At 44.7% G+C, this 25,367-nt stretch overlaps 1 protein-coding gene across 1 annotated transcript in view; it reads right to left on the bottom strand.

Moving 5' to 3' along the window:
* gbe1b (glucan (1,4-alpha-), branching enzyme 1b) overlaps positions 1-25,367 on the bottom strand; it is a 555,782-nt gene that overhangs the window by 65,326 nt on the left and 465,089 nt on the right. The window contains exon 15 of the mRNA XM_034168442.1: positions 11,662-11,779. Within this exon, the coding sequence (XP_034024333.1) occupies positions 11,662-11,779 (118 nt within the window). The remainder of the gene's footprint in view (positions 1-11,661; positions 11,780-25,367) is intronic.

The following is a 25,367-nucleotide window of genomic DNA, read 5'->3' as shown; positions in this document are numbered from 1 at the left end:
TACAATACTATATGCCCTTTCTTTAGCCTTTGCTACATCTCTTTTCACCTTATATCACATCTCCTTGTACTCCTGTCTACTTCTTCATCTTTTTAACTTTCCCAGTTCTTTTTTTGCCACCCATGCTTATACTTTCTTGTACATCTTTATTCCACCATCAAGTCTCCTTGTCTTCCTTCCTCTGTCCAGATGTCACACCAAGTATAAAAAGTAAGTCCCTTTGGCTACTCCCTTATTTGCACTTGGGGTTGCCACAGCAAATCCCGAGGTGGAACTGTATGTTGAATTGGCACACATTTTACACCGGATACCCTTCCTGATGTAAATCCTGGCTATTTCCCTTCACCACATCTGCAGTAGTTATCCAGTTGTCCAAGAATCATGTCACCTCCATCCAGTCCCTGTCCTACGTGATACTTGATATTAGGCAACTTAAATACTACTGGTCATAGACAAGGGTCTTATGAATTAGTCAGACTAAATATTGATTCATTTCCATTTCAGATGACACGCCCACAGGCACGCCTTCAAATTTTCAAAACAACCTGCAAACAAGAACACTCGGCACAAGAATCCAGAGTGAGACCTCATTCATGTCCTCGCTCTGTTGGCACAGACTCTATTCACCTTTCATGAGTACTGTTTCTGTCGGAGCTATGGGGCTGTAAACTAGCATATCATTTGTTGTAAACAATTCTTCAAAAAGCTTGGACAGGAGGTGAAACAGAGGAAAAATACCACTGATCTTTAATGAAGTTTTTTACAAGCAAATTTTTTATTTATTTCTTTTTTAAACTGTAGATGTAGCACAGTAGCATGATTACCACCACGTTACATCAGCTTTCCCTTTAGCAACACTTAATAATCAATTGAGGCCTGAAGACAAAAATTGATCCAGTTTTGAAGTGAGAACCATTTTCCCCATTCTTACATTATACAACTCTTGAGCTTCGCAGCTGTACACAACTATCATCATATTTGGTTGTTCTCCTTTATTCCAAAGGCAAAAGCTCAGGAAAGGGAATCTATTACAGATAGTGTGTTTACACAGATTTGCTGTTGCAACATGTGCAGCATGTGAGTGAAGTAACATCGACAAACCTGTAACAGTGCCTCTACTGATGTGCAAAACAGTCACGAACCGATGGACACTGACATATATCATCGCACCATGTTAGACCCTGTCTCTCAATTTTACACTAGTATCATCACACAACATTCCAGGCATTAAAATGCTGCTGCCCGAGATCTTTTTCTAAGTGATCAGTCATCAATTCACAAATTATTTAATTAGAGTTATCAAACAAACATGTTGACATTACACATTATACAATTACAGACTTTTGATGAGGTGTACCCGTGATTATGCAGACCTGGTCAGGATGGGGTTCACCGAGGCCTAAGCCGACTACTCATGTTGACAGCTAGGAAGACTGAGTCAAGGCAGATTAAGTGTCTTGTCCAAGGAAGTAGACAGGTACCATGAGCAAGCATGAGCAGCGAGGCCTTGGCTGAGGTGAACCTCATCCTGACCAGGTCCGCATAATCACGGGTACACCGAAATTAAAAGTCTATAACTGTTTTATTATATGGTAAACAAGGAAATTGGGAGTTTATCAAACATACTAAAACTGAAAAATCAATCTCAAGTTTCAGCTTTTTATTATTACTGTCATACTGCACCAACAGGTCCAAAATACTTCATAAGCACAATCTCTAAAGCCCCTTTCACACTGGGGCTGTCTTGAGCTTCCTGTGGTGTCATGACGACGCAGGAATGTCTGCATCAGGTGCGCACAGCAGGGGGCAGAGAGAAGTTGAGAACGCAGCCTGCAGGTTCAAAGTTCAGTTTGGATGCAGACAGACTGTGCACTCTGATTTATCTTCTAGTTTATATTTGTGCTGAGCTGCAGGTCTGCGCTCTGAGTTCGGTTATAGTTTATCTTTCCTACTTTGACCGTGAGATGCTCGCGCGCGAATGAACCGATACTTGATGTAGACATGTCCTGTTTCTGTCAATCAGTCTGTGAGCAGGACTTTTATGGACTGTATTTAAACACATTTGTGAGAGAAGACCGAGGAGCTGCTGCAGCCAGAAGCGTTTTTTTTTTTTTCTGTGCCCTTAGTTTTTACTGCATTGTGTACACGGTGTCATCATGACGACGCACGACGCAACTCGAAACGTTCCAAAGTAGGCGTTGCATCGCATTATCTGATTGGTCGTTATCGATAGAAGGCATCACTCGATTGGCTAGCGCTACGCTGCACGCGAGGTGTCCTCGGCTCCACCAGCGGTCAACTCGGCATGTGGTACAGCTCAGAAAGTGGCGAATAGGCCAATCAGAAGTTGGCAAAATCACATACCATATTTAATACCATACAGTTTAAACACAAGTAAAAGTACTTTTACAAACTGGTGTTTTCTGTTTTTAATTTGCATTCTGCACACTGTCAAGGCTTTTTTTTTTTTGGCAGGGAGGTTTGCGGCAAATGTGAAGTTTCTTTAAAGTAGCTTATAAAATGAATTATTCATTGAAAGGTGGATAAATATTTACAATGCAACTCAAGTGTCACAGAAATCTGAATATTAAAAAAAAAAAAAACAGGATTTGTTTAAGCGGGGCCTGAGTAAAAGATGCAGATGTCACGTGGGGAAAAAAAAACAAACACTTTGTAAACAGAGGATGTTACGGTTACGCTGTGTTCGCTGTAGCCTAGCGAGCATGCAGGATGCTCTTGACTCTGCTGCCACATCGAATCGTGCGTCTTTTCCAGTCTGGAAAGCAATGTGCTCTTGAAGGACACAAAAGGTTTTTATTTATTTATTTTAAATCGGCGGGTAAGGGGGAAGCAGGAGAACTGAGAAAGCCATTAAAAAGACGAGAGCGTAGAAGTTAGTGCAGACTTTGAAGGCAAAAGTTGTTAAATAAAACATGGGCAGTGTGGGCACCTTTCACATCCTCTACAGAGGCGCACATCTGATTATTCCTGTGATAACCAAGTAAGTGTGAAGAAGAGGAGGAGGAGGAGGAGGAGGAGAGGCATTTTTATGCAAGACTACAGCTTCAAAGTGCAATCTCTCACCAATAAAAACACAAACCGGTTTGGGTCCCCACAGCTGCTTCTCCTCCTCATCGGCTCCATGTCTCCCTTTCCTTCCCCATTAACTCAAGATAGGTGCCAACATTAGCAGATGACTTGTTAACTAAACTTCACATGTTGGCCAAGAGGGATGTGGGTGAAGCAGCTGTGTTTGAATTAATAATAGACAAGATTTAAGAGAATGTGGAATTGGAGTCATTAACTGATGAAACCTTCAATAATATGAGGGAAGATGACTCTGTGCATAAAGCTCAACTGATGCTTTTAAAAGCTGTGCAAGCTTTACCAAACACATTTTGGTGTGTTCAAGTATTCAGTCCCGCTCCTAATAGGGAGAAATTCCCTCTATCCATTCACACTTTCAGTATTGATCTGAGGAAGTTCATGCTGAGTTCAGATAAACCGACACCTTGCCAAATTCTTTATCAATTCTGGAAGAAACTGAAACAGCTGGGAGATATTTATCATTTTACTAAATAATCTATAAAAGGAAGATCATGAGTGCACAGACCACTTCTTAGATCACTCTACCCTCCTCGCACATTAATTGGCTTCATTAACATAAGATCAAATGCAAGCAACCTGCTGACGTTCAGAATAGCGTTTGGCTATGTGTGCTGATCAGTATTACTTCATCCCTGACCTTATTTATAAACCTATGACTGCCTTTCAGCATTTTAATCAAAAACTAAATTACATCAGGCAGAAAGCAGGCCAAACCTGAGGAACATCCACCCGTATGTGTGACGGAGGTCAGCAGGAGTCGCTGTGCAATACGAGTCATTAAACCTCACTCCCCAACAGCTAACAGGACTCTCCGACCACATGACTAGGGCCTGGGTTTTTGGTCTTCTGGTCACAGCGTCTGCCTTCCAAGCCGGAGATCATGAGTTTGTATCCCGAGGGCAACGATTGGGAGGAGTCAACACAACAGAAGGCAGAAGCAGAGAGAGTACAGCCCCTACACATGCTGTTTAAAATGCATCTCAATGTCTCGTGTTACATGTCAAGGATCTACAGCTTTCATGCTGAGCCTTACATATTGTCTATTATAGAGGCCCGTTGGTGAATCCCACAGACTGTATATACATATAATGGACAAACTCAACGTGGCATCACCTGTTGGTTTTCTGAAGACTGCTTTTGAAGGTCACATGGGACGGCGCCAAATGCTGCCATCTTCACAGTGCTCCACATAACTCCAAATCAACCCATAAATGGGTAAAGAGGTGGTGCATGGACAAGATCAGTGTAACTGTCTGGGATGAATGAAGCCAGAACACATCCCATCTTGCAGTTACATAAAGCTAATTTTGGTTTGGGTGATTTTCTTATTGTGGACTGGGTGGTGATTTTCATAACAGATGGCTTGTTTCTGGATATTAAAGTGTATGACCAGCATATTGCTTTTGTAAGCATTGCACCAGCAGGATGAATATCACAAAGTTACCTGCTAATTAGGGATAACCTGGCACCAATGATTCTTACATATAAATGGAAAAATACTAAAAATTTCACTTAACAGAAATACTGGAGCACTGACTTCTTTAATGGTATGTTAGTACAATTAACCACACAACAAGCCATATTATCTCAGATATTTGGAATAAAATGCTCAGAAAGGACAAACAGTCAACTCCACTGGGTCACGGCCCAAGCAAATATTATCCTCTGCTTGGGGGGGGGGGGGCCTGATCCCACCACACAACTGTCATTCAAAGGAACCATAGACCTAATTATTTATAACTTTCTGGCTTAAAACTGCTCAAACCAATAAATTATTTAAACCACCTCTTCAACCCCTTGTACAGTTGTCACGAAGAAAGCAAACTATGAGGGGTGACTGAAAAGTTTTGATCCTGACCAAGAAGACATCACAACTGAATGAATATAATGCTTTATTTTTCAGCATAATCCCCATGCAAATCCACACAAATTTTCCAGCATCGCTACAGTGCCATAATACCTTTTTTTATAGGTCTTATCCTGAAGCTCAAAGAAGTCATCCACTGCAGATACAGTATAACATCATTATCAGTATTATAATAAGTTCCAGCAAGATGCCTTTTCATACTTGGAAACAGATGAAAGTCTGAAGGAGCCAAATCAGGTGAAAATGTTGGGTGCTGAACAAAACCACATTCATGAATGTTAGCCACCCCGTACTTTTTTTCGGGTCAGGCTCAAAACTTTTCAACCACCCCTCTAAGCTATAGAGACCAAAACTGTTTTGTTTCATTTGTTAGGCTGTAAACACGTTTATTTCTAAAGTTCGACATTAACATGGGGGCAAATTGGCATTCAAGCAACTCTAAAATTTGCCACTTCTGTGTTGGCTTCATTTTTCATGACCAGATGTTGGAGCTTAGTGCATTCTGAAAGATAATGTGTGTGTTTTTTCCCCCATTCTGCGATGCAGTGTCAACAAGAAGAGGTAAGCTCTAATGCGATGAATAATGCACACTGTGTTCAGTGAGTGCATTTTAATTAACAATAGTTAACAGACCTGAAACAGGCAGTGAGCTCTTTCTATCCCAAACAACTGTGTGAGATTGATGTGTAACACTGGGCAGTTTCACCTTCAGTGCTCAGATACAGTCTGACACTGAGGAGCAATTGGGGATCAAATCCACAATCCTTCAAATAATGGACAACTTGATTTATTGCATTAGCAAATGAACACTTTGCCCAAGTGAAACCAAATTTTTTCTAAAGCTGTGTGAGGTTTCACAACAGCCATGACCGAACAGCTTTTACTTTTAAACACAACTACAAATTATTAATTTGATAGGACTCTAGACACTGCATGGCTTTACAGTGCATCCAGAAAGTATTCACATCACTCCACTTTTTCCACATTCTGTTATGTTACAGCCTTATTCCAAAATGTTGTAAATTCATTTTCCCCCTCAAAATTATACACACAATAGCCTATAATGACAATGTGAATTTTTTTTTTTTTTTTTTAGATTTTTGCAAATTTATTAAAAAGAAAAACTAAGAAATCACATGTATGTAAGTATTCACAGCCTTTGCCATGAAGCTCAAAATTGAGCTCAGGTGTATCCTGTTTCCAGTGATCATCCTTGAGATGTTTCTGCAGCTTAATTGGAGTTCACCTGGGGTCAATTCAGTTGATTGGACAGGATGTGGAAAGACACACCTGTCTACATATAAGGTGCCACAGCTGACAGCATGTCAGAGTACAAACCAAGCATGAAGTCAAAGGAATTGCCTGTAGACTTCAGAGACAGGATTGTATCGAGACACACATCTGGGGAAGGGAAAAGAAAGATTTCTACTGCTTTGAAGGTCCCGATGAGCACAGTGGCCTCCATCATCCATAAATGGAAGAAGTTTAGATCCACCAGGACTCTTTCGAGAGCTGGCCGCCTGGCTAAACTGGGCAATCAGGGGAGAAGGGCCTTAGTCAGGGAGATGACCAAGAACCCAGTGGTCACTCTGTCAGAGCTCCAGCATTGCTTGCAGAAAAAGGAGAATCTTCCAGAAGGACAACCATCTCTGCATCAATCCAGCAATCAGGCTTGTATGGTAAAGTGGCCAGACGGAAGCCACTCCTTAGTAAAAGACACATGGCAGCCCACCTGGAGTTTGCTAAAAGGCACCTGAAGGACTCTCAGGCCATGACAAAACAAAATTCTCTGGTCTGATGAGACAAAGATTGAACTCTTTGGCACGAATGCCAGGCATCACATTTGGAGGAAACCAGGCACCATCCCTACAGTGAAACATGGTGATGGCAGCATCATGCTGTGGGGATGTTTATCAGCGGCAGGAACCTGGAGACTAATCAGGATTGAGGGAAAGATGAATGCAGCAATGTACAGAGACATCCTGGATGAAAACGTGCTCCAGAGTGCGCTCATCCTCAGACTGGGGCGACGGGTCATCTTTCAGCAGGACAATGACCCTAAGCACACAGCCAAGATATCAAAGGAGTGGCTTCAGGACAACTCTGTGAATGTCCCTGAGTGACCCAGCCAGAGCCCAGACCTGAATCCAAATGAACATTTCTGGAGAGATCTGAAAATGGCTGTGCCCCGACGCACCTCATCCAACCAAATGGTGCTTGAGAGGTGCTGCAAAGAGGAATGGACAAAACTGCCCAAAGATAGGTGTACAAGGCTTGTGGCATCATAAGTCAAGAAGACCTGAGACTGTAATTGCTGCCAAAGGTGCATCAACAAAGTGTTGAGCAAAGGGTGTGAATACTTACGTACACGTGATTTCTTAGTGTTTTATTTTTAATAAATTTCAAAAAATTTAAAAAAAAAACTGTTTTCATGTCATTATGGGATGTTGTGACTCAAAGTTTTTTGGAGAAAAAAAAATAAATTTACCCCATTTTGGAATAAGGCTGTAACATAACAAAATGTGGAAAAAGTGGAGTGCTGTGAATAATTTCCGGATGCACTGTATAATTTAGTTAATTGTTGTGTTGCAAAACAAGTCTTCCCCAGTTGCAGTTTTTTGCAGACTGTTTCAGCTTCTCTACCAGGAATTATTTGTATTTTACTGCACACATTTTACCGCACAAGCCTCTTGGGGCCTGCAGCTGAGCATTACCACAGTAGGGTGCTGCAACCACCATGCTTCATGATTTAGACAGCATGTTGACAGTGTGCAGTGTCTGGCTTTGGCCAGCATAGTTTCTGGATGAACAGCCAATCAGCTCAGTTTTGGTGTCAACTGACCACAGAAATGTCATACAGTCTTTGACGTAGTGACAAGCTTGGATATCTTAAAAGTTTCGTCAAACTACTAAAACCGCAAGTCCTTCAGAAATGTCACAGGTCTGTAGCTGGTCTGCTGTGGTCAGATTCACAGGTGTGCCCGAATACCCCCTTGAGGTGAGTCACTGGCCTCAAAGGACATTCAGCCACTTGGAAATATTGCTGTTGTCCATCCTCTGTCAATCGCATTTTAACTGAGTTCATTCATTCATACATTTTGTATACCTAATTACTCCCATTCAAGGTCACGGGATGGGGTGGGGCGGGATGGAGTATTTCTCAGAGGGAACCCATTCAAACTGCTTGCCAGGGTTTTGGTTATATTACAATAAAAGGGGTTAATACCTACCATACCAATTAGTTTGTCTTTTTAATCCGATCAGTTACTTTGCAGAAACTCTTTATTTTGAAATTAAATTGACAAAATGACAAAATATTTGTATCAAAAGTACATTTAATATTGTGACTTGGGGGGGGGGGGGGGATCCAAATATGACAACATCCAGGAATGGCTTAGTTCCGATTGCTATGTAATGGCCTGGAAACACGGCATACAACGATTCCTGAATGAAGGGAAAAAAGTAAAAAAGTCACAAATCATCGAGAAAAGGTGGACGAATGACCTTTTGACTTTTCCCATCACCAAATAGCCTGTGAATCAAGAGCGCAAAAGGAACGAAAGAGGAACAAAACAAAACCAAAGCTAACGTTGATCTCCACGCTTTAAATGAAACGCGCCTGGAGCCACTGCTGGAGCAGTGTGTCGGTGCTGGGACGGAGCTCTGTAGGGCCTGAGTCCTGGAGAAGCTGCAAACAGAAGCGCGTGATCTGACCCACTGTGGAGATCTGTGCACACGTCGGTGGATCCACCTGCTCTGGTTGCTCGTCTAGAACAACAGATGAATTCATCTCCTTCATCATCATAATCCTCACTGTCTGGTTGAGACTAACGATGCACTGCGTGCTCCGTCTTGCTCCAATGAGAAAAAATAACTGAAACGCTTGCTCAACATTCATAAGACTCCATTTTTACAAAACAAAAACAAAAAAAGGCTGCTGTATCACTGTATTACATTAATAAGCCACGTATATTGATTTATAACAGAAAACCGTCAAAAGGGGGAATAAAAATAAGTGTAAAGATGACTGAATATATCATCAGAGCAGCAAAATTGATCAGTCAGTGTGAATGCCTCGCACTGACTCCCCATGCCTGCCGCTGATCCACAACATGAATTCTGCCTTACAGAACAGCTCTTACAGTAGTGTTCAGAATAATAGTAGTGCTTTGTGACTAAAAAGATTAATCCAGGTTTTGAGTATATTTCTTATTGTTACATGGGAAACAAGGTATCAGTAGATTCAGTAGATTCTCACAAATCCAACAAGACCAAGCATTCATGATATGCACACTCTTAAGGCTATGAAATTGGGCTATTAGTAAAAAAAAGTAGAAAAGGGGGTGTTCAAAATAATAGTAGCATCTGCTGCTGACGCTACAAACTCAAAACTATTATGTTCAAACTGCTTTTTTAGCAATCCTGTGAATCACTAAACTAATATTTAGTTGTATAACCACAGTTTTTCATGATTTCTTCACATCTGTGAGGCATTAATTTTGTTGGTTTGGAACCAAGATTTTGCTCATTTACTAGTGTGCTTGGAGTCATTGTCTTGTTGAAACACCCATTTCAAGGGCATGTCCACTTCAGCATAAGGCAACATGACCTCAAGTATTCTGACATATCCAAACTGATCCATGATACCTGGTATGCGATATATAGGCCAACACCATAGTAGGAGAAACATGCCCATATCATGATGCTTGCACCACCATGCTTCACTGTCTTCAATGTGAACTGTGGCTTGAATTCAGTTTCGGGGTCGTCTCACAAACTGTCTGCGGCCCTTGGACCCAAAAAGAACAATTTTACTCTCATCAGTCCACAAAATATTCCTCCATTTCGCTTTAGGCCAGTTGATGTGTTCTTTGGCAAATTGTAACCTCTTCTGCACATGTCTTTTATTTAACAGAGGGACTTTGCGGGGGATTTTTGCAAATAAATTAGCTTCACACAGGCATCTTCTAACTGTCACAGCACTTACAGGTAACTCCAGACTGTCTTTGATCATCTTGGAGCTAATCAACGTGTGAGCCTTTGCCATTCTGGTTATTCTTCTATCCATTTTGATGGTTGTTTTCCATTTTCTTCCACGTGTCTCTGGTTTTTTGTCCATTTTAAAGCACTGGAGATCATTGTAGATGAACAGCCTATAATTTTTTGCACCTGCGTATAAGTTTTCCCCTCTCCAATCAACTTTTTAATCAAACTACGTTGTTCTTCTGAACAATGTCTTGAACGTCCCATTTTCTTCAGGCTTTCAAAGAGAAAAGCATGTTCAACAGGTGCTGACTTCATCCTTAAATAGGGGACACCTGATTCACACCTGTTTGTTCCACAAAACTGACGAACTCACTGACTGAATGTCACACTACTATTATTGTGAACACCCACTTTTCTACTTTTTTTACTAATAGCCCAATTTCATAGCCTTAAGAGTGTGCATATCATGAATGCTTGGTCTTGCTGGATTCGTGAGAAATCTACTGGTACCTTGTTTCCCATGTAACAATAAGAAATATACTCAAAACCTGGATTAATCTTTTTAGTCACATAGTACTACTATTATTCTGAACACTACTGTATATATAATCATCTGAATCATCTACCTGTTGCCACATGTACAGAATGGCTGGATTGTCATTCTTACACTCAGCCCCTGTGTTCAAGTACTGTCAGAAATTCCACGACTTTATTGTTCTTTCAAATTAAGTGGTTGCTTGTGACAGGAATGTGGTTTTCATTGTATTTTTGGTAAAATAATTCATTGTATCCACACAAAAGATTAATTCTGGCCTGTGTAAGGTGCCTGAGCCCAGTGAAGCTGACCCCCCACACAGATAAAAAAAAAAATCCAAGCAAACAGGCTGAGTTTGCCCTGTAATTTCAGATGGAACTGTCTTCTGCACTGTATGAAAACATTCGGCTGGTCGAATGAAGTCAAACTAAAGGCTAACGTTACAAAAACTAAGCAAATGATAAGAAACCACCAAGAACAACAGCAAAATAAAATACGGATGAATTGAGATTTTCGGTGGCATTCTTTCAAATTTTTCGACAGTTTAAAATCCTGACAAAGCGCCAGCTGCAGGAACAAAGCTGCGTGAAGGTTAAACGATGCCAACGAACGTCAACAAAAGTCTAGATTTCTTGTTTCGTTTGGGCTTCATTGCCCTTTGTTAAGTGCCGTGCGACCGAGCCATAAGATTACAGGTAATGAAAAATTTGTGAACCAAAAAAGAAAGCATATTTGTGCAAAAATGTAATGTTTTTGTTTGTTTTCCCCACTGCTTTTGCAGGTATCTCGACACCACCTACAATTACTCCTGTTTTTCAGGCTGTGTGCGGCTCCTCCAGTAACTGTGCCCACAACATTGTGCTACAACACTGACATCCAACAGCACGCTCAACAATCATCTAGTTTGCATACTGCCATTTTCTGAGTACACTAAGTTTGGACTATTTTCTGGTATGAATCTACGACATACTCAAACAGTGGGAATGAGTGTGCATAGTGGAAAAGTGAGTGTTTAGGATATCAACAAAGTGGAGTGGAGATTAAACTCAAGTACTGTGGCTCTTTTAGGAGGACTGGTAATTGGAATATGCTCAATGTTTGGGACTAAATGAATATCAACAAAGATGACCTTTCATGATTCAAGTGTCAGGCTGTGAATATTTACCAGCATGGAGTGGGGGCGACCGCTGCAGGGTTGAGCCTCAGTGAAGAACTCAGTGTTGTGGTCTAACCGTCCGTGACCTCCATACAGAGGCTCATCTGAATCCAGCTTGATTTTGTATCTGACAAACATAATTGTTAAGGAGAAACTGCAGTCTGAAACTGGATTATAAGATCTGGAGACATAAGAAGCACAAGAGACGGTTTTATTATCAGTGCTTTTGGAGTGAAGACTCCGTTTATCAGCGATCAGCCTGTTCATACCCACTGAAATCTTCACATCCATCAGTATTCACCTTCCCGTCTCAATGCTGCAACATAACACCGAGCCCAACAGACAAAGAGAACAGTTCTGGAAATTAACGCGCGTGCACGCACAAACACACACACACACACACACACACACACACACACACACACACACACACACACACACACACACACACACACACACACACACACACACACACACACACACACACACACACACACACACACACACACACACACACACACACACACACACACAGTGATTCAACCACGGTTCAACCAGCCAGCCTGTCATATATCACAGCCACTGCAAACTGCATATTTGTATCCCCAGTTATACAGCTTCATGATTAAGCATTTAGAGGAGAATTTTCTTAAAAAAGGAGACCTGAAAGTTCAGCTGCAATTTGCCAGAAGGTACAGCTAAGATCCAAGCCTCGATCTGATGTTTTGATTAAAAAATTAAGTACTTTTATTTATAGACATTTATAGACTTAAAAGAGAAAAGACAACGCTCTCTCTGTCTGTCTCTCTCTCCTTATGAATTTCAGTGGCGGTTTATTGACATGGGGAAATATATGTTTACATTGTCAAAGCAAGTGTCACAGTAAAAATTCAAAAATAAGTCCTCTCTCTCCTTCTGTCTCTCAATTCAGTTTCAATTGAAACATACGTTTACATCTTCAAAGCAAGTGTTGGAGAAAAAAAAGTCCTCTCCCTCTCTCTCTCCCTCTAATGTGCTCTCTGTCTCTCGCACACACTCCCTGTCCCTCGCTCGCTATTTTCCTGCTAAGAGCAAACTTTGAACTTTTTGGAACGACAAAGCTTTTCAACTGTAAAATAAACCATAAACTTGTAAATGCATCATCAGCCAGGCTCATGCGAGGAACTCTCGATTAATACTGAAGGATTTTGATGGAGTTTTTTTCCCATTCAGTGGACAGAAACAAACTCTGCTCAGCTCCGCTCTTGTGCTCTACTCTGAGCTGCTGTTTCATAGTGTTTCACAGGCTCAGGACTTTGAAGCGGCTGATTTTTTTCAGCATGCATTTCTAGTTGTTTTTTCGGAAAGTCCGTCCTCGGTGGCACAGACAATTTGAACCTGAGACCCGGGCGGAAATTTGCCACTACCCGTGGCTTAAAACCTTCAGCTGCAGTGCACGGAAGAAACAGCTCGGGGTCAGCTCAGAAACCTCCCCCTCCCCCCTCGCCTCGTCATGCTCAGCAGTAAACAGGAGAGAACAGGCAGCGGTTAAGATGTTTCACAGACATGGCTTCACTCTGGTATTGGTAAATGCCGCAGGTTATATCAGTATTTTCCGATACTTGAATTACGGTTAATTATGTTGGTATTGGAAGCCGATCCTGATAATGGATCAGATCGGTCCCAACCTTAATGAGATCTTCAGTCAGCAGACAACACGAAAACATCACTGTGTTGTAAACACCGGTTTTCAGTTTCGATGTAGTTTCATGTTTTTCCTTCACAAGATTGTCATTAAAAGTGCCCACAGAAAATTTAAGACCTTAAACATTGAGAATTTCACAGTAATTGAAGAAAGTTGTATATTAAAAACAATAACATTCCTTTACAGAAAAAGAAAAACTGATGGCTACAGTGCATCCAGAAAGTATTCACAGCACTTCACTCTTTCTACATTTTGTTGTTACAGGTTTATTTCAAAATGGAGTCAGTTTTTTTCCCCTCACAGTTCTACTCACAGCAGCTCCAGAATGACAACATGATATATATATATATATATATATATATATATAATATATAACATTTTTGCAAATTTATTAAAGTATTCACACCCTTTGTTCAAAACTTTGTAGATGCACCTTTGGCAGCAGTTACAGCCTCAAGTCTTCTTGAATATGATGCCACAAGCTTGGCGCACCTATCTTTGGACAGGTTTTGCCCATTCCTCTTTGCAGCACCTCTCAACCTGCCACCACCATGTTTCACTGTAAGGATGGTGGTGGCTAGGTGATGAGCGGTGCCTGGTTTCCTCCAAACATGAGGCCTGCCATTCATTCAATCTTTTTCTCATCAGAACAGAGAATTTTGTTTCTCATGGTCTGACAGTCCTTCAGGTGCCTTTTGACAAACTCTAGGGGGACCTCCATGTGCCTTTTACTAAGGGTTGCCTTCCATCTGGATTGCTGAAGAGATGGCTGTCCCTCTGGAAGGTTCTCCTCTCTCCACAGAGGAATGGTGGTGCTCTGACAGAGTGACCATCAGGTTCTTCGTCACCTCCCTGACGAAGGCTCTTCTCCACCAGTTGCTCAGTTTAGAGGGGTGGCCAGCTATAGGAAGAGTACTGGTGAATCTGAACTTCCATTTATGGATGATGGAGGCAACTGTGCTCATTGGGACCTTCAAAACAGCAGAAATCTTTCTGTACCCTTCGCAAGATTTGTCCCTCGAGAACATCCTGTCTTGGAGGTCTACAGACAATTCCTTTGACTTCATGCTTGGTTTGTGCTCTGACATGTACTGTCAACTGTGGCACCTTATATGTAGTCAGGCCTGTGCCTTTCCAAATCATGTCCCATCAACTGAATTTAACCCAGGTGGACTCCAATTAAGCTGTAGAAACATCTCAAGGATGCACCTGGGCTTAATTTTGAGCTTCATGGTAAAGGCTGTGAATACTTATGTACATGTGATTTCTTAGTTTTTTATTTTTAATAAATTAGCAAAAAAAAAAAAATCATGTTGCTATTATGGGGTCTCGTAAGTTGAATTTTGAGGGAAAACAAAAAAAATAATTTTCTCAATTTTGGGATAAGGCGGTAACATAATGTGGAAAAAGTGAAGGGCTGTGAATACTTTCTGGATGCAATGTATGCGCGTCACATTACAAAACGACAGTTATTTTAATTTTTTACTTTTTTTTTCAACTTATGTAACATTACACTTCCAGCACACATACTGTACATAAAAGCATAGATTTTTAATCTGAATTATCGCTTTAATCTTACTACTTATCCCACAATTGTACCTAGATATCCACGGATAATGTAAATATCCCAAAACATTTGTGCACCGTTTGGTTCCACCTGTACAGGACAGAAGCTTGAAACAGTGGTGCTACAGCAAATGCAGCAGACATGCAAAATGCTCCGTAATTGGCAGGATGAATAATCACCTCATCTCCCTACAGGCGATATCGTGAGATTGGAGCGTGATCCTCAAACAGACACGTTCTGTCCCACAGCCGGGGAAATTCCATATTTGCAGCATACTTGTCTGCTTTGATAGCGATGATTAAAAAGAAGTGCTGCTATTTGCATTGTTTCCGTTGAGGAGATAACCCCCCCCACAACACTGTACTGTTATATTGACAGAATAAACTCAGTCTTTTCACAGTTAACTATCAGACTCTCTCTTGGGGGCGGGGGGGGGGGGGATAATGTTTGGATGGAAACAGAGAATCTATATGATTTCAAAGGTTAAAATCTATAATACAGACAATAACTTCAGTAATGCTAATGTGAATGGAATTTTTTTTCTGAAGGTAGTCTGCTTTATTTTACAATAACATATATAAGAACAAACAAAAATCCTCCACACACAGTCCTCCACAAGCACAAGTCACTTCACTGCTGAGCAAATATGTGACCCAGTGATCTGAAACCCTGGAATGGTGTTTGTGCGGATAATGACTGTATTGAGGCTTTTCAGGTTTCAAATCCCGCAAAACTTCGGAGAGGTCGCCGTGCTGCGAGATGTCAGTAACATTGAGAACTGCACTGAGACGCTCTGATCACGCTTCACTTTAACCGCTGCACACGGACAACACAATTAACACTGCAACATAAAACTATTTTTATATTGTGCCTAAAACTCTCGTGAATATATTCTCTGGGTTTATAGATGTTGTTACTGCGTTTGTTTTATGTAAAAATGCGAGAATCACAGGCTGTCTCTCCATTCTTTTCAATGGGAGCTGCTGTGAGCTACGCTCACTTCCTGTTCATGTCGTTCTGGGGGAAAGTGAAGTTTGCTCTTTAACGTCTTGATTATTGTTCTTTACAACACTGTTTGTCCTCTTTGTTCCAGACTAATATATATGTCTGAAATTCGGTTTGCGCTTATTAAATTCCATAATTAAACATTATTAAACATAATAGACATGGATTATTTGTTTTTATTATGTTTATTATGTGTTTTTTTTTTAATAATGCAAAAGAAAGATAACACAACAAAACAATCAGAGATTTCTGACGTCCACCAATCCAGATTAAGATTACCTCCAAAATTAAGTGGAGTCTTCCATGCCCTAATATCTCTCTGTGGTGCAAATTTCATCAAAATCTGTCCCATAATTTTGACATAATTTTGCTAAAAGACAGACAGACAGACAAATAAATAAACAAGAGCAATCAGAGACTTCTGATGTACGCCAATTTACAGATCACCTACCAAAATTCAGTGGAGTCTTCTATGCTGTAATATCCCTCTGTGGTGCAAATTTGGTGAGAATCTGTGAAGTAGTTTTGACGTAATCCTTCAAAGCCTATAAAGGGTAATCTTGATCCAGAATCCAGATCCGGATTTAGATCACCTCCAAAATTCAGTGGAGTCTTTCATGGCCGAATATCTATTTGTCATGTAAATTTGGTGAGAATTCGTGAAGTCGTTTTGAAGTAATCCTTCAAAGCCTATATAAAGCGAAGCATGGTTACAGTGTAGGCCTTTTTCTGCCTTCAGCATTTTTAGTCTGATTCTTAGAGTGGTTTTGGATTTCAATATACACTGTCAGCAGTGGGCGATTTGGGTTTCTTCAAAAAATTTTCAAAATTAGTCTTTACAAAGATAGTCTATTCAGACAGCAGTGTAAACTGCAGTGACACTTTAGAATCATTTAGAGGAATACTTTACACATTTCATTCAATTTTCCTGTTTTTCACTATAAATTTGTAATGCAGCAATCCATTGGTCAGTGACGGAGGACTGGACTCACATAAATGATAAAGCACAATACAGATGCTATTTTTGTTCTGAGAGTGCGAACAAAAAAGTACAGAGAAGGCCAGAAGGAGTTGCATTGTATGTTTCTGGATTTAGAGAATATATATGACAGGGTGCCAAGACAAGAGCTGTGGTATTGTATGAGGACGTATGGAATGGCAGAGAAGTATGTGATGGTGGTGCTGGACATGTACCCCGGAAAAAGAGAATAGTTGAACCAACTTAAAAAAGCATTACAATTGGAAAACCTGAATGAATTAAGTTGTTTGAACTCAAGCTCAAACAACTTAATTCATTCAGATTTTATTGAATTAATTAAGTTTCATTTAGGTTTTACCAATTGTAACACTTTTTTAAGTTGGTTCTTTTTTCAGTGTATGAAGACAGTGTGACAGCAGCAAGATGTGCTGTAGGAATGACAGATGCAATCAAGGTGGAGGTGGAACGATTGGCTCTGAGCCCTTTCTTATTTGCAATGGTGATGGACAGATCAGCAGATGAGATTAGACAGGTGTCTCCATGTTTGCAGATGACATTGTGATCTGTAATGAGTCGACAGCAGGTTGAGATGAGACTGGAGACATGGAGATACACTCTGGAGAGAAAGGGAATGAAAGACAGTAGGAGTAAGACTGAGTACATGTGTGTGGATGAGAGGGAGCCCAGTGGAATAGTGAAGGAGTGGATGGTGAAGGTACGAGGGGATGTCAAAAAGTTTTGAGCCTCGCACATTTTTCCCAGTCAGCTACTACAATGCATCACACCTGATCTACATCAATGCCTTAGCTACTTATTTCATGTAGGATCATACTGGTCACTTCAATTGTTGAGTCATAACACTGTGTGGAAGAGACATACCCACCAGTGGCAGTCGTGGCATTCTGCTTCACCAGGACAACGCACCAGTCCACACCAACCGCGTTGCCATGGATGCTGTGCGCGAGTGTGGATATGAACTTCTTCCTCACCACCCTATTCTCCAGACCTAGCTGCTAGCAACTTCCACCTCTTTCTGTTGTGTGGGCCGCTGAAGAGGAGGTACTGCTGGCCCACCACCACCAGAGGGCGCCCTGCCTGGAGTGCGGGCTCCAGGCACCAGAGGGCGCTGCCGCATCATGGGAGTAGCCTGGGTGACAGCTGTCACCCATCACCAGACACAGCTGTTCTACTCAGCACCGAGGTATATCAGGAGGACGGCGTCTCCACCTCAGTGCCGAGATATCGCCTAAGACCAAGGTAGTATTCTCTGCAGTTATACATTGCATCATCAGCTAAGACTGTTAAAACCTTTTTCAGGACTGGTGACTACTGAAAACCTCATTCTTTGGATAAGTACTCACCTTCCTGCTATACTTTGCCAAGAGGTGGAGGCGGCTTCTCCCCTCTCTGTTACTGGGTGCGTTCATCCACTCCTGTGTGTTGTTGCTCTCTCCTGCCAGCAGTACCGGATCCGACGAGCGGAGGCAGTGGCCACCTGGGAATTCGGGACTTGGTGGTTCCAGTATTTCCAGGGTTCGGTGGCAGAGGAGATCTGGGTGGTTCCGGTTCGACTGAGACAGACGTCTCCTACCTTCGAGCCTGCCCACACGACACCAACGGATTCGACCCCAAATTGTGTTTGTTGTATTACTCGTGCTTGTTTCAGTAGTAAATCTTGTTATTTACTCTCTCCATTGTCCGTTCATTGCGCCCCCTGTTGTGGGTCCGTGTTCCTACACTTTCACAACAGGATATCTCGGCCAGCGTCATGGATCCCGAGGGGCGTCAACCGGCTGTTGAACGGCCAATGGAAGACCAAGGCGCGGCGGAGGCTTCGGGAGGGGTAATCGGTGAGTTGCAGCGGATCCTCACCGCTTTCACCTCTCGGATCGACTTAATGACCGAGCAGCACGTTCTCCTAAACCGCAGGGTGGAGGCTCTCGCCGCACAAGTGGAGGCGCGCCCTTCTGGCGCCGCTGCGGCTCTCCCTCCCGAGGACCCTGCGTGCGAAAGTAACGTTCCACTGGTCGTTCAACGGTCCCTCCCTCCGTCCCCAGAAGCATACATAAGCCCTCCAGAACCGTACGGAGGCTGTGTGGAGACGTGCGCGGACTTTCTTATGCAGTGTTCGCTCGTCTTCGCTCAGCGTCCCGTGATGTACGCGACTGATGCTAGCAAAGTAGCTTATGTGATAAATCTGCTTCGCGGGGAGGCACGCGCTTGGGCTACAGCGCTCTGGGAGCAGAACTCACGGCTCCTTCATACATACGATGGGTTTGTATGGGAGCTCAGAACGGTGTTCGATCATCCCAACAGAGGAGAGTCCGCTTCAACCGCACTACTGTCCATACGACAGGGACGTCGGAGCGCAGCTGCCTATGCAGTCGCCTTCCACATCGCGGCGGCGAGATCCGGCTGGAATAGCACTGCCCTCCGCGCTGCCTTTGTAAACAGACTGTCTCTGGTCCTAAAAGAGCACCTGGTGGCTAAGGACGAACCGCGGGATTTAGATGGGCTCATCGATCTAGTCATACGACTCGACAACCGGTTAGAAGAACGCCGTCGGGAACGAGGCGAAGGGCGTGGCCAGGCACGCGTGGTCCCTCTCCCTTCCGGGTCCGATCGAGCTCCGCCCTCCCCACGCTCCTCTGTTCCTGCGCTCCGTGCGCCTATGGCTCCCCCTGCTGACGAAGCTATGGACACGAGCAGGGCAACATTTAGGGCACCTGGAGCACAAAGGAGGCGGGCCCACGGAGCTTGTTATGTTTGTGGCTCGAGTGAGCATATGGCAAACGACTGACCCGAGCGGTTAAACTCCAACGCCCGCCCCTAGAGACTGGGCCAGGGGTGGGCCAAAACATTCACGTGGGACACACCCACATTGCTACACGACTCCCAGTCACGATCCTTTATGAGGATTCAACCCTGAAGGCCCCAGCACTGGTGGACACGGGCTCTGAGGGGAATCTGCTTGACAGTAGATGGGCCAGGGAGATAGGGCTCCCTCTGGTGGCTCTTACCTCGCCTGTGCAGGTTCGGGCGCTAGATGGCTCCCTACTCCCACCAATCACACATAAGACACCTCCAGTAACTCTGGTGGTGTCAGGTAACCACCGGGAGGTGATCGAGTTCTTCGTGACTCAGGCCACCTCCCGTGTGGTTTTAGGGTTTCCATGGATGCTAAAGCACAATCCCCGGATTGATTGGCCGTCCGGGGTAGTGGTTCAGTGGAGCGAAACCTGCCATCGGGAGTGTCTAGGTTCCTCGGTTCCTCCCGGCTCCCAAGCTAAGGAGGAGGTCCGAGTCCCGCCCAATCTGAAGGCGGTGCCAGTGGAGTACCATGACCTCGCTGATGTGTTCAGCAAGGATCTGGCTCTCACGCTTCCTCCTCACCGCCCGTACGATTGTGCCATTGATTTGGTTCCAGGCAGTGAGTTTCCGTCCAGTAGGCTGTACAACCTCTCACGGCCGGAGCGTGAATCAATGGAGACCTACATCCGGGACTCATTAGCTGCCGGGTTGATCCGGAATTCCACCTCTCCGATGGGTGCTGGTTTCTTTTTTGTGGGTAAAAAGGATGGCGGGCTTCGTCCATGCATTGACTATAGGGGGTTGAACGAAATCACGGTTCGCAATCGATACCCGTTGCCCCTGTTGGATTCGGTGTTCACCCCCTTGCATGGAGCCAATATCTTCACCAAACTTGATCTTAGGAATGCCTATCATTTGGTTCGGATCCGGAAGGGAGACGAATGGAAGACGGCATTTAACACCCCGTTGGGCCATTTTGAGTACCTGGTCATGCCGTTCGGTCTCACTAACGCTCCCGCGACCTTCCAAGCGTTGGTAAACGATGTCCTGCGGGACTTCCTGCACCGGTTCGTCTTCGTGTATCTGGACGATATACTCATCTTTTCCCCGGATCCTGAGACTCATGTCCGGCATGTCCGTCAGGTCCTGCAGCGGTTGTTGGAGAACCGCCTGTTTGTGAAGGGCGAGAAGTGTGAGTTCCACCGCACTTCTTTGTCCTTCCTGGGGTTTATCATCTCCTCTAACTCCGTCGCCCCGGACCCGGCCAAGGTTGCGGCGGTGAGAGATTGGCCCCAACCTACAAGCCGTAGGAAGCTGCAACAGTTCCTCGGTTTTGCTAATTTTTATAGGAGGTTCATTAAGGGCTACAGTCAGGTAGTTAGCCCCCTGACAGCCCTGACCTCTCCAAAAGTTCCCTTCACCTGGTCTGACCGGTGCGAGGCCGCGTTCAAGGAGTTGAAACGGCGCTTCTCGTCTGCACCAGTTCCGGTTTCTCGCAGGTTGACCCCCGCTGAACGGAATTATGACGTCGGCAATCGGGAACTCCTTGCTGTGAAAGAGGCCCTCGAAGAGTGGAGACATCTGTTGGAGGGAACAGCCGTGCCATTCACGGTTTTCACTGACCATCGGAACCTGGAGTACATCAGAACCGCCAAGCGTCTGAACCCCAGGCAAGCCCGCTGGTCACTGTTCTTTGGCCGTTTTGACTTCCGGATTACCTACCGTCCCGGGACCAAGAATCAGAGATCGGATGCATTGTCCCGGGTGCACGAAGATGAGGTCAAAACGGAACCGTCGGATCCCCCGGATCCCATCATCCCGGAGTCCGCTATCGTGGCCGCCCTCACCTGGGATGTGGAGAAGACCGTCCGGGAGGCCCTGACCCGTGTCCCGGACCCCGGAAACGGACCAAAAAAACAGACTATACGTCCCACCAGAGGCTAGAGCTGCAGTCCTGGACTTCTGTCACGGTTCTAAGCTCTCCTGTCACCCAGGGGTGCGAAGGACCGTGGCAGTCGTCCGGCAACGCTTCTGGTGGGCATCCCTGGAGACCGACGTCCGGGACTACGTCCAGGCCTGTACCACCTGCGCCAGGGGCAAGGCCGACCATAGGAAGACCTCAGGGCAGCTACAGCCATTGCCCGTGCCTCATCGCCCCTGGTCCCACATCGGCCTGGACTTCGTCACGGGTCTCCCGCCGTCCCAGGGAAACACCGTCGTCTTCACTATAGTGGACCGTTTCTCCAAGGCGGCCCACTTCGTGGCCCTCCCGAAGCTCCCTACGGCCCAGGAGACAGCGGACCTCCTGGTCCACCACGTCGTCCGTCTGCATGGCATACCATCAGACATCGTCTCTGATCGCGGTCCCCAGTTCACCTCACATGTCTGGAGGAGCTTCTGCCGGGAACTGGGGGCCACGGTCAGCCTCTAGTCTGGTTACCACCCCCAGACCAACGGGCAGGCAGAGCGGGCGAACCAAGAACTGGAGCAGACACTTCGCTGTGTGACAGCCGCGCACCCGACGGCCTGGAGTACCCACCTGGCCTGGATCGAGTACGCCCACAACAGCCAAGTGTCATCAGCCACCGGCCTCTCCCCGTTTGAGGTGTGCTTGGGGTATCAGCCCCCCTTGTTTCCAGTGGTTGAGGGAGAGGTCGGTGTGCCCTCGGTCCAGGCCCACCTACGGAAGTGCCGTCGGGTGTGGCGGGCCGCCCGCTCTGCCTTGTTGCAGGCCCGGACGAGGGCGAAGAAACATGCAGACCGGCGGCGAGCCCCGGCCCCCAAGTATCGTCCTGGGCAGGAGGTCTGGTTGTCCACGAAGGACATTCCCCTACAGGTTGATTCTCCAAAACTGCAAGAACGGTACATCGGACCTTATAAGATCCTCAAGGTCATCAACCCCGCCGCAGTGAGGCTCCAGCTTCCGGCCTCACTGCGGATCCATCCAGTCTTCCATGTTTCCCGGATCAAGCCTCTTCACACCTCACCCCTCTGCACCCCGGGTCCGGCGCCGCCTCCTGCCCGGATCATCGACGGAGCACCGGCTTGGACTGTCCGCCGGCTCCTTGACGTCCGTCGAATGGGCCGGGGTTTTCAGTATCTGGTGGACTGGGAGGGGTACGGCCCCGAGGAGCGCTCCTGGGTGAAGAAGGGCTTCATCCTGGACCCGGCCCTCCTGGCCGACTTCTACCGACGCCATCCGGACAAGCCCGGTCGTGCGCCAGGAGGCGCCCGTTGAGGGGGGGGTCCTGTTGTGTGGGCCGCTGAAGAGGAGGTACTGCTGGCCCACCACCACCAGAGGGCGCCCTGCCTGGAGTGCGGGCTCCAGGCACCAGAGGGCGCTGCCGCATCATGGGAGTAGCCTGGGTGACAGCTGTCACCCATCACCAGACACAGCTGTTCTACTCAGCACCGAGGTATATCAGGAGGACGGCGTCTCCACCTCAGTGCCGAGATATCGCCTAAGACCAAGGTAGTATTCTCTGCAGTTATACATTGCATCATCAGCTAAGACTGTTAAAACCTTTTTCAGGACTGGTGACTACTGAAAACCTCATTCTTTGGATAAGTACTCACCTTCCTGCTATACTTTGCCAAGAGGTGGAGGCGGCTTCTCCCCTCTCTGTTACTGGGTGCGTTCATCCACTCCTGTGTGTTGTTGCCCTCTCCTGCCAGCAGTACCGGATCCGACGAGCGGAGGCAGTGGCCATCTGGGAATTCGGGACTTGGCGGTTCCAGTATTTCCAGGGTTCGGTGGCAGAGGAGATCTGGGTGGTTCCGGTTCGACTGAGACAGACGTCTCCTACCTTCGAGCCTGCCCACACGACACCAGCGGATTCGACCCCAAATTGTGTTTGTTGTATTACTCGTGCTTGTTTCAGTAGTAAATCTGGTTATTTACTCTCTCCATTGTCCGTTCATTGCGCCCCCTGTTGTGGGTCCGTGTTCCTACACTTTCACAACACTTTCCCAGGCTGAAAAAATACCTTCGGGGCCAGAGATTTGAGGAGGACAATGAGCTGACTGCTAGAGCAGAGGGCTGGTTCAGGGACCAAGATCAGGTATCAATGACTAGCAAACTAGATGGAACAAGTGTATGATGTTGGAAGGGGCCTATGTTCAAAAATAAAACATCAGAAATCCAAATATCTTCCTCTTTCTGTTTGAGGCTCAAAACTGTTTGATATCCCCTCGTAGATGAATTTAAATCAATGAGATCAGCTAGGATGGTTTGGAGACTAGAGATGGCGATTGAGATGGTGTGGACATGTGCAGAGGAGGGACCGAGGATATTTAGGGAGAAGGATGCTGAGGATGGAGCCATGAAACAAGAGAAGAAGAGGAAGGCAGAGAGGAGGTTTATGGGTGTACGGAGGGACAGGCGGTAGCAGGACCAGTGGAAAGTAGAAGAAAAAGTGTGAATAAATCACAAAAATAAAAGCTTTCTGTTTGGTGAACGGTCGCAACAATTTTCATTGCACCAAACATAGCAATTTTTTCAAACATTTAACCACCAGTGTGGATTTGAATTTTTTTTTTTTTTGAGTCTAACATTTACCTGCAAACGTCACTTTGATTGACCCTCATGTATATATGGTGTGGGCTGCTATAATTTCATCAGGTGATCAGTGACGTACAAAAGCAAAAAATTTAATTTTTACCTTTTTTGTTGGCTTTGTTAACCTAACCCAACTTTAATCAGAGATGCACTGATTTGTTTAGCCATCAACTGAATATGATGTGCGTGCACAGCTGAGCTTTGCTGTGTAGCAAAGCCATGTACTGTAGATGCTTCAGAACTGAATCAGTGTACCAGTAAAGCTAAAATCATTCATGATCTCACATGTTGTACACATCCAGGTTATTGGATCTCCTGTGTGTTTGTCTGTGACAATGAGCACACTTGAAATGAGGCACAGTTACTCTAATTCTTTGACCAACGTCTCTTTGAGGAAGGGAGAAGCAGCACAAATTGGTAGATGGAAGCTTTGAGCGACTGCAACTGTTCGTAGCGATAGACGGCTGTTACAACAACCTGCAGATCAGCTGTAAAACTATTGTAATCAATACAGCCTTTCTGCATAAATGGAGAGACTGTAAAACAATTAATTTTGATCAATCAGCAGAAAAAAGAAAGTAGTGTGAAGCTCGATGTTTAGAAAATCTGACCAACTGTGATTCAGACCCAGCCACTATTTTCTGTCTACACCAGCTTGTCATTTATTTCTAGCTTCACAGAACTAACAGCATCATGGTGTGGGTAAACAACAATTGAGGAATACAGTAAGTTCTTCGGAACATTTTAAACCCTGCATGACTTTTCACTACATCTATTGTTCTTTCTGCTTAGCATAGAGAAGTTAGAGTGGAAAACAATTCTACTAAGAACTTCTGCCACTGAGGAACTATACAGTTATAGTTGACTTGTGAGGAACACCAATCATTTCAATAAAAACATGCAAATTTACCCCTGTATTATCATCAACAGTGTCAAATGTGCACCAGCTACTTTTGGAAATCCAAATATAACACAATGCTAAAATACCCTCAGCCATAGGAGCAGTGCCTTCTTTATAGTTTGCAGTTATTTAATTGGTACCCCAGTGCAAATATATATATAAAATTAATTATACATTTCTTATTTACATTAATTATTAAGATCCTATTAT

Source organism: Thalassophryne amazonica, chromosome 4, assembly GCF_902500255.1.
Source record: "Thalassophryne amazonica chromosome 4, fThaAma1.1, whole genome shotgun sequence".
In the NCBI taxonomy this organism is placed as follows: domain Eukaryota; kingdom Metazoa; phylum Chordata; class Actinopteri; order Batrachoidiformes; family Batrachoididae; genus Thalassophryne; species Thalassophryne amazonica.
The sequence above is the reverse complement of the archived record's forward strand: the minus strand, read 5'-3'. Positions and strand labels throughout refer to the sequence as shown.